Source organism: Charadrius vociferus, unplaced genomic scaffold, assembly GCF_000708025.1.
Source record: "Charadrius vociferus isolate BGI_N301 unplaced genomic scaffold, ASM70802v2 scaffold430, whole genome shotgun sequence".
Taxonomy (NCBI): domain Eukaryota; kingdom Metazoa; phylum Chordata; class Aves; order Charadriiformes; family Charadriidae; genus Charadrius; species Charadrius vociferus.
Genome location: NW_009646541.1, coordinates 1,228,935 through 1,239,329, shown reverse-complemented (window position 1 = coordinate 1,239,329; position 10,395 = coordinate 1,228,935). Strand labels below are relative to the sequence as shown.

Below are 10,395 nucleotides of genomic sequence, written 5' to 3'. Positions count from 1 at the left end.
AGGAATGCGATGGCATTTTATTGACTTCTCCGATAGGAGCAGCGATAGCAGACACCTTGTTGTGCAAACAGGGCGCAAGCAGAGATGCTGGCAAGTGATAGCCGTTGCTCATTAGTTGCGTTACAGCAGCACCTGGAGACTTCAGGCAGGGCTGGGAGGCTCCTTTCGGGCTCGAAACCAGCTAGGGTGGCTAGCGTTAGCGTTAGGGTCCAGATGGGGTTTTGAATGAACGTATTTATTCACCCTGACAGCTGTCCAAGATATATGGCAACGTCTTCACTGTGCATTTCGGACCCAGGAGAGCTGTGGTACTGGCTGGATACGAAACCATCAAGGATGCCCTTTTAAATCATGCTGAAGAATTTGGAGAGAGGGCAGAAATACCCATATTTAGGAAAATGACACAAGGAAACGGTAAGCGGCCTTTTGGTTGGTTAGTTTTTGTAGCTTGTCTATGTTCATGATATTCTTACAGCAGAGAGTACCATCCCCTTAGAGGTCGTTTTTTGTTTATATAACTGTGCATCAAGCAGCTTTGGCACCGGTGTGAAAGGTCTTACAAACATTCATTAACCACAGGTAACGTAAGGGTGTCACACCTTTATTGTAGGCATAGCATTCAGCCATGGAGAGCTATGGAAAACTATGAGAAGATTCACCTTGTCCACACTGCGAGACTTCGGAATGGGAAAGAGAACCATTGAGATCCGAATCCTGGAGGAAGTAAATTCCCTTATCAAATATTTTGAATCCTACCATGGTGAGTGTCAAGACTTTCATCCAGAGACAGAAAACACATCTAGCAGGACAATAAAATTAATGAAAGTTTAACTCTGAGCAAATGGTTAAAGTTCAGCATACGCTGAAGTCGGTTATCAAACCAAGGCCTTAGGACATCGAAACCGAGTTCCCTGCTATGCATTCGGGGTGGTGAATGATTTTGTTTTCTTTGGGAGCTCAGGACTACATTTCCATAGGAAACCAGACTGAAGCGAGCATAATCACATTGCCATTTGTTTTCATTGCTTGAAATACAGGGAAACCGTTTGATACGAAGATGATACTCAACAATGCTGTATCCAATGTCATCTGCTCTATATTGTTTGGAGAGAGGTTTGAATACGATGATCCTGTATTTCTAACTTTGCTGAAGCTGATCAATGAAAATACTAAGCTGTTGGGCTCCCCTATGGTGCTGGTAAGACCTCGATTTTATGTTTTAGCTTTTAGTTTTTCTGGGAGATAGCCAGTTGCCTGTATTTGTCCTCCTGGCCTCCCACATCTTGCTTCTTGAGAACAAGAACATTATCAGCCAGTCTGTACGGAACACATCTGTGGTTCTGTATCCTCAATGCACAGATTCCCAGGCCCCTGCGCTCAGTCTGTGAAGCTTTATTAGTAAAAGAAAAAAAACCAAAGTCTTCACAAAAGGAACTATTTGACCATCTTTGAAGAGCAGAAGCACAATTCGTCTCATATCAGAGATCAGCCTTGAAATGCCATCTCAAATCTGCCTCCTTGTATTACACCTTCAGTAACTGTCTTAGTTCTGCCTCCCCTAGAACCAGGTTTGACAAACTCCTTTTTCTTTTATTTTGGCCACGGAAACTCAACCTTAGCAAATGAACAGCTGATATAAGCCCGTTCCTTCCTGACACAAAGCTTCTGCTTTGAACGCCCGTGGAGTCATCTTCCACCCGAGCACTGGTCAGAGTTATACAGACGCTCTCAAGGACGAGGCACCAGCTAACAGCTAACGTCGGGTGTTTGGTTAATTGTCTGGCCGGGCAGCTAGTCGTCTCCTTGAAGATGTGCGCACCTCTCATGGGATGATGGGGGTGAGACCCCTCCTTTCTCCCGGCAGCACATATGTCCGTATGACATACTGCAATGCTGTGCTCAGTCCGGCTCGCGGGAGCGGTGCAGCTGGGTTACCGCGGTGCTGTGCCTCAGCTAACTGGCTTGGAAAGCACCACGTTGGCACAGCAACATTGTCTGTCTGTGGAGGTGGCCAGTTCAAGTCCCTTCTCCTGCTGTAGGATGTGACACACCTGAGGGCTTTCCCTGGAGCAAGTACAGTGCTCACATCCCCACCTTTCACTTCTGAGACCACCTACACAGCTGGAAGCCCTGAAAGAGGATTGAGCTGATGAGTCTCCCAAAGGTCATGGGAAGGACTCGTGCAGAGGTGTAACGGAGAGAACACTATTTCTGCAGCAATTCATAGCTGCTTGGGCTGTACAAGCGAATGTGGGGGAATTACAGCCTGAAATGTGTGGGACAAGGGACCAGCAGTGTGACTTGAGATACCAGTATGTGTTCAAAACACCAATTTACAGTAAGACTTCTCTTGCTCCACAGCTATACAATTTCTACCCATCCCTTGGATTTCTCTCTGGAGCTTCCAAGACTGTGCTACAAAATGTCAGTGAACTGAACGCTTTTCTCCAGAAGCTCTTCCAGGAACACAAAGAAGAGTTTAATGAAAATAACTTAACAGGCTTCGTTGATGCCTTTCTGATGAAGCAACAACAGGTACTTTAAAGCTGTCTCAGAGTCTTTTTATTCTCTTAGCTCTGACTATTATTATGGCTGACCATCAGTCAGGGATGGGGAGTGAATGGAAACAGAAGAACTGCAGTGAGCAGAATATATCAAAGCTCATACTCCCAGTGAGCTGTGCTGTACTCCCCCCGTAGCTCCACTGAAACTGCCGGTTAAAGGGATCTAGTTGTCAAGGTGTCCCATGTGGGTGAAAGAAGTTACCACTCAGCACACATAGGGAGAAGATCATCCCAAACCTTCCTGCAAAAATGGTACAGTGATAAACTTAATTGCACAAACTAAATTCCAACTAACCTAATGTCTGGATGTGGGGACTGCGCATACCCTTGGGACCAGACAAATTCCATACAGCATGGGCCCTAATGCTAAAATAGTACACATTTAGTTTCCCGGAGCATATAAAGTCACAAAAAGCTAAAATGCAGGTTAAAATGGTAGCAACGCGGTCACGTACTGGTATCGCTTGCTGTAGAACTTATGGCCATTACCTGTATGTTTTGAAGGAGTCAAAGAAACCCCACACTATGTTCAACAACAAAAGCCTGTTGTTTTCAACTCTGGACCTCTTTGCCGCTGGGACTGAGACTACTTCTACGACTGTGCGTTGGGGTCTTCTTCTGATGATGAAATACCCAGAAATTCAGAGTAAGGCTGAGAAGTTTTCTTGTATGGTATACTATTGCATGCTTAAGGCTTTGGTTGTGGAAGGGAGTGGAACTCATTCAGCGTTGTCTAGAGTAATTATTCTGAGTACTCTGAGAGAGATAACAACCAACCGTTGACTTTACAAAGGAATTTTATTCAGCTGGATTGCAATAAACCAGCCCAGCCAAGTGGGAGAGGCTAAGGGCCAGGCTACAGTTACAGTAAAGCTCCCCCGTCGTTATTCTCCTGCAGGCTATGGGCTTACGTCACTAAAGGTCTCCTCAGGAGCTGATTCTGATCTGGTTCCTGTTGAAGGCTATGGGGTAACTAAGGTGTGTGATCAGAATCAGGCATGGGGTGTACTGTAGCGACTCCATTCAAGCTCCCTGGGCTCAAGAACAAACCTGAAAGAACCACGCCATGCCCCGACTTACCCACTTCTGCTCTTCCCACATACCCCTCCACGTTTTCCCTTTTCTTCCTGTTGGCCAAAGTGGAGGCCATTTCAGTTGCAAGATAAGGGGGTTATCAGCTTCTTAATCCTTTCCTCCCCCCAAGGAAAGATTCAGGAAGAAATGAACCACGTCATTGAACCAGGAAAGCTGCCTAAATTGGAGGACCGGAAAAAAATGCCTTATACAGATGCAGTGATACATGAAATACAAAGGTTTGCCAATATTGTCCCAATGGGTGTATCACGATCGACTCCTACCGACGTGAATTTCCAAGGCTACGTGATTCCCAAGGTGAGTTTTGAGGTTAGCAGCTTACACTGCACACATTCCTTACAGTTTAATTTCAAGCAGACAAGAAAAATATAAAAATCTAAAGACACTGTGATGGGTGGTTTAATCTGTGATGCGATGCTTTGCCTTGGATCCAGGGTAGCTGTTGTAAACATGCACTGGACTGCTCAGTTACAGCTGTTTGAATCCAGAATAACCAGAGAGCTTAACTCAATCACACTGGTTTGAATCTCTTATGCCAAATGGGGAACCTCTACTTCAGCGTCTTTCTTGAAAGATCCGATTCTGTAAGAAGGGAACATTTTGTGGTCCAGAAGGAGAGCAGCAGCTACTGATAACGGGCAGAGCCACAGTGGGGCAGGGAACCATCCCCCAGTTCAGTTTGCCACGGCTCAGTCTTATTTGCCTCTTTGCATTAGAAAAAAGAAAGCAGCCTGGGCTCAACTAGGAAAGCGATCTGTTCTGAACAGCAGCTGTGAATTTCTTTGATTCCTTTCAGGGTACAGAGATTATTCCCCTCCTGACCTCCGCTCTGAATGACGAGTTACACTGGAAAACCCCGGAACAGTTCAACCCTTCCCACTTCCTGGATGCCAATGGGAACTTCATTAGGAGAGAGGCATTTATTCCATTCTCCATAGGTGAGAGGGGTAATGGGTGCACCACCTGGGGTTAGGCTGATGGCACAAGTTCCCACTGATTCCAGGAAAGTATGGAAGTCAGGGACACAGAACGTAGGATAAGGGATTTCTGGTCATTTATCCTGTCCACCATTGCTCTAGCTAAACACCTCCTCCTTGGAAGATCTGGGAGACACTGATTTACCCATCGTCACTAAATGGTCTCGCATACCTGCCGACTTCTGTGTGGTTTGAGACCAAGTCAGCAGCACCTCTAATATACAGAGAGACGGAAGGAAACATTTCCTACCTCAGCAGCCTGCTCTTACGGGCTGTACATCCAGTTTAGGTCTCAGACATCAACACTAACAGCTACGGTGCTGATTGTTTACTTCTCTCCTGGTTGTTTTCAGGACGAAGGGCTTGCGTTGGAGAAGGACTGGCCAAAATGGAGCTGTTCCTCTTCTTTGCAGGCTTGCTCCGCAAATTTGTTTTCCAACCCCCTCCAGGAGTGGATAAGTCAGACCTAGACCTCACTGCTGATGTGGGCTTTACCTTGAACCCCATGCCTCACCTGGTTTGTGCTGTGCCCTGTGAATGATCAAACGCCATGGAGTTAGAGTAGTGTTCACTTCAAGCTTGAAAGTCTAGTTACAGGGGAAAAAAGCTGTCTGTACCTGAGTTTTCGGGGAAGGAAGACAGCGGGCGCTGCTATTTTTCTCTCATTCACGCCATTCTTTCCAACGGCTCTTGCGGTGTCTATAGAATGCAAACCCTTCAGACACCCCTGAGTACTGCTCTCAGAAACAGTGTGATTCATTCCTGGAACAGCACATCAGAGATGCAGTTTTCAGGGCTGTTTGAAAGAATGAAATGGCTCTGAGCCTCCTCTACAGATGTGACCCATCAGAGGCTCTCCCCTGAGAGTCCCCACAGGGAATTTCTCAGCCTTAAGTCCAAGCTCTATAGCAGCACTGATTATTTTGATGGCCCAGCTGGAGACAACAGACACTTAATGGATCTAGAAATCTCCCCAGGACGAATGTTCAGCTGAGCCTCAGACTGAGCTTCCATTGTACGACACAACCTGCCTTATCTTTATTACCGAGTCCCAGACACGAGGGTGTAACATGGGCTGACGCCAAGAGCCAGGCATGGGACAGTTATCAGAAAACATCTAAGGGGTTTGGGAAGTGGGTTCATTCCAACTCACACTACGCACTTTATGCTGAAGAGCCTATTTCTGATGGGGCCAGTCTAGCAGCTTTCTGCTTCTGCCAAGGCAGGCAGTTCTACCCCTCCCTCACCTCTCCTGCCTACATGCTGGCTCTGGCACTTGTCCCATCCCTTACTGGGCCATCTTAGATCCCTAAACTGGCAGAAAATGACCGGCCCCAGAAAGTGAAGAGTTTCTGAACCAGCGTGGCTAAAGCTGGACACAAGCCTGAGGCAGCGTGAGGGCGATGCGGCCTGGGGCTGGGCAGCAGGGCTACCGCGCTCCCATCGGAGAGCCCAAAGGGGCTCAGCCCTCTTCTCCCCTTCCACCTCAGGAGCTGTAGCTGCTCTCTAGATCCTCTCTACCCGCCACAGAGAGACAGAGGCTCTTTCAGTGCATGGTTCAACTGCCATAAGGTCTAACTTGCTCCCTCTCCCCATTGACTGCAGGTGAGCCATCATCCCCAGGCTCCAAATTCAAACTTCAGTCTCACGTATCAGGTGTGTTGGGATGAACAGGGACGCTATTTTCCATGCAACTGAAAATGGGGCTTAAACTCTTTAGAAATTGTTGCTGTCTCTCTTCAGCTCCACACCAGACACACAGCCCCTGGCATTTCAAGCTGTCTTCCTCTCCTTGGGTGAGGGACAAGCGGCGAGGTCTCCCGGCAGAGTAACGCACCGACCCGCCGAGCTGAGCAGTGCCCACTGCCACGGGCTCCCACGGATGCTCTGTGTGCCCAGCGCGCAGCAGGAGCATGGCCACCGCAACAGGACCAGCAGGCAAAATTGCGGTGCTTGCAGAAGTGTTTTGGCCGCTTAGGTAGGAGCTGACATTACAAATTCAGAGCTGACAACGCTCACGTTCTGCCAGCAGAGATCCTCCATCACTGTCAAGGCTAATAGCATTTTGTACGCACTCACTGTAAAAATAGATGTAAAACGGGTAATAGAGCCTGGAAGCAGCAGCAGGTTAGACCTCGTTACCAAGTCGCTCACCTGTACCATCACCTTGTCACACAGGGTCTCTGCAGAGAGCTGGTGACACCCCAGAGACTGCGGCTGTCCTAGAGCAGCTGGTTGATTACTACAATTAATCATTTATTGCATGTCGCAGCCGTTAGGAGTAGGAAGAAGTAGCTGTACCCGCAAGGCTACGCTCGCCGAGGGAAGCGGGGTACGTGTGTGACATCTGAATGGTGGTGTGGGTGCAAGGGAGGAGGCTCCTTCGTGTGCTGGGACACGGGCGGGAAACCACACGTGGGTCAGGGAGCAGTGAGTCACTGAAGGTGCTTTTGTGTTGGTTTGGGGGCAGGAAAGGCAGGTGAGGCTGGAAAGAAAAAAGGGAGAAACAGAAAATTACGGAACCCGGGGGGGGTGGTGTTTATGGTGAATCTACAACATCAAAGCAAAGTTGCTGTCATCTAAAGCTGATCTGTGCTGCAAATGGAAGGAAGGAAAGCAGGAGGAGAATATCGAAGGGATGACAAAGTCGGGCAGTCTTTGTTTGGCCAAGACCCTGACTCTTCACACCGGCTTTAGTTCACGCAACTAAAGGCGGCACTGTAATAGCTGTGCCGTGCCGTGTCCCGCGGGGACGGCTCCAGCTTCTGGGTCCATCTCAAGGAGTTCCCTCAACAACCTGTCTAACAAGAGAGCCTTCGCTGCCACTGTTTTGCTGTTGCTCTATTTGCGGTCTAACTACTGCAAGCCTGACCTTATCTCCTACTTAATAAATGACTATTTTGCTCTGTTGCTGCTGATCTGTCTCGTGTTGCAGGATGGAACTGATTTCGGGTCAAAATGCCAAAATTGGGCTGCACCACCTTTAACACACCCACCCAGAGAGGTGAGCACAGGGATCCCTGGGCAACATGCAGCCAGGACAAGTTTAGCAGTGCGAAGAGTGAGCAATACTCAGAGTCACAAACAGCTCAAAGGCAATAATTGGATTTCTAACTCCAGAAAATCACAACTGCTGACTGAGACGGGACATGGCTCTGGATGACGCTCCGATATGGCCTCTTACAGCGATTCCTGTGGCTCCTGCCCTTCCTAAAAAGAACTTGTCGCAGTAAAAGCCAGCAGGAGCTATCTGAGGCTGCAGTCCTGGATGCAGAATGGCACTGGCAGGGAAGGCACGGAGATTTGGGGGGATTTAAGCTAATTTAAAGGATGTGGGGCTGGTGCTTTACTGGCTGGCTCTCCCCAGGCCGGCTAACGGGCAGGGTCGGTGGGTGATGCCCATGCTCCAGGTCCTCACCAGCACCACCCAGTCCACACGCTGTGGCGGGGGGATTGCCAGGCGGGCACGAGGGCTGGAGGACAACCCGGCCACGAGCACCCCGCGGGGCCCGGCTGCCCCAGGAATGCACCCGGAGCGGTGTCAGCGCCCGGCGGGCGTTTTGTGCTCGGCTCTGTGTGCTCGGGCAGGGGAGCACGTAGCAGCGCGGCTCCGGAGCGAAACACGTACCAGACAGATTATTGAGACAGGAATTTCTTGTCATCGCAAGAGCTTTGCTTACTTTTGTCATTTTAATGCATTGCACTCAGAGCCTGGTTTTAAAAAAACCAACAAACCCAATGCACTCCCCCCCGGCCTTTCAGAGATAATTTAAGTCTCTTTCTGAAAGGCCTTTTTACGGTTTCAGCGGCTCCCAGGGCAAGGATGAAATACCAGGAGAGTGGCAGCAACACGCAACTTCTGCACCGTGGGGTGCTGCCGGTCAAACACAACCCCCTGCAGGAACGAACATTTTGCACGGGGCGCAGAGCGTGTGCCATTGCAGGTTCTCAGGGCAATGCCCACATTCTGCGCCCCGTGCCAGCCCTCATCCTTCTTGCCTATCTTTCCCTCTGCCTCTTCACTCGCTTGTGCGGGCAGGGTTGAGTCATCCTAGGCATGCTCTGGGGGAAACCGTTGCCTCCAGCCCATTTCTTGGAAACCAATAAAAAAAAAAACCAAACAAAAAAATATCCCAGAAATGTTGCAACACACTTGCTGCTTCTGCTTCTGGGGGACTGTTGCGTTGTAACACCTCCACACCACGCGGGCAGCTCCAGCACAGAACCAAGCAGCCATATGCTCTGGGACCGTGCTAACCATAGCTATGGCCCTGCACATCAGGTGCGCTTCCTTCCCTGCCGCCTTTGCAAGACTGAAGACCCATATTTGCTGAATCACAGAATGGTTTGGGTTGGAAGGGACCTTGAAGACCATCCACTGCCACCCCCTGCCCTGGGCAGGGCCACCTCCCCCCAGCCCAGGTTGCTCCAAGCCCCGTCCAACCTGGCCTTGAACACCTCCAGGGATGGGGCAGCCCCAGCTTCTCGGGGCAACCTGCCCCAGGAGCTCACCACCTCCATAGTGAAAAATTTCTTCCTGATATCTCATCTAAATCTGCGCTCTTTCAATGTAAAACCATTCCCCCTCATCCTTTTGCTCCACTCCAAGATCGAGAGTCCATCCCCACCTTTCCTGGAGCCCCTTTAGGGACTTTAAGCACTGGAATAATGGCCTTTATATGAGCTAACCTCTGAATAAACGTACCTTTAGCCTTGTGCTTCCTGATCATGTAAGACAGTTCTTTCTTCCCTGAACAATCTTATTCCATTCGTTCTTTATTCCCATTATGCTCCTGAAAGCCACTGTTCAACCAGGGAGATCTCAATTCCTTCTGTAGAACATTTAAACCTTTACGAGGGATGCAAGCTCCAGGTGTTTTGTATCTTTGACTTAAAATAATCCCCTTCTCCTGTCTTGTTCCCTTTCTGACGCCTGCCAGGTCAGCTGGCTTCATTAACTTCATTAACTTCTTCCCTCTATCTCTCAGAAGCTGCTCTTGCAAAATGAAGAATCCTCCCAGAGCTTTCAAATCTAATTTTGTCTTTCCATTCCACCCATGAATCCACTCATGATCACTTGATCCAAGCTAATTTTCCGTGGCTAGCTATTACACGTCCTCTGCTTCAGACACAAAGTCTGAAATCACATCCCTTCTGGGCGGTCCAGAGCCGACTTTATGAAGGAGTTTATGGGCTACAGCCCCCAGGGATACGTGGCCTTTACCATTATTAACAACCTTTGATCTCCACTTGACATCCAGAAAGCTAAAGTCTCCCGTAACGATACTATTTGTCTCTCTAGTAACACGGCGACCTCAAACCCTACCCAAATGTGAATCGGGAGGATTCCAGCAGGATCCAAAGCAGCCTACTTGTTTCCCCGCGTCAGCGGAGCGTTTGGAGGGTCAGAGTACTGCTAATGAAGGACCTTGAGGTCTCCGGGGGAGGAGGAGGCTATAGAGGAATGCCAAGCACCTTTTCCCATGTATATGTTCTTGCACACACATGCATGGGTTTGTAATTTGAAACTCTCTTTACTTCTGGACAGGCTTTGCAAACTGCTTAGACCACATTCTCTGAGGTGTTTAAAGAGGGTGGAGTATGCAGTATTTATTTAGGTACTCTACAAACCTTAATAAGAATCGAGTGGTTGTAGCAATCGCGGAGAGCAAACAGAAAGCCAGCTGGCAGAAACCGAACAGTGCCACTGCACTTTTATTGCTTCTAACTCCCCAAAAACCAGATTATTACTGAAAAAA

The 10,395-nt window shown here is 48.9% G+C and overlaps 1 protein-coding gene across 1 annotated transcript in view; it reads left to right on the top strand.

Annotated features, from left to right (window-relative positions):
* LOC104287429 (cytochrome P450 2K4-like) overlaps window positions 1-5,177 on the top strand; it is a 10,642-nt gene extending 5,465 nt beyond the window's left edge. Inside the window, exons 5-12 of the mRNA XM_009886141.1 lie at window positions 252-414; window positions 611-760; window positions 1,038-1,198; window positions 2,362-2,535; window positions 3,069-3,210; window positions 3,769-3,956; window positions 4,456-4,597; window positions 4,990-5,177. Of these exons, the coding sequence (XP_009884443.1) occupies window positions 252-414; window positions 611-760; window positions 1,038-1,198; window positions 2,362-2,535; window positions 3,069-3,210; window positions 3,769-3,956; window positions 4,456-4,597; window positions 4,990-5,177 (1,308 nt within the window). The remainder of the gene's footprint in view (window positions 1-251; window positions 415-610; window positions 761-1,037; window positions 1,199-2,361; window positions 2,536-3,068; window positions 3,211-3,768; window positions 3,957-4,455; window positions 4,598-4,989) is intronic.
* Window positions 5,178-10,395: the final 5,218 nt, after the last annotated feature.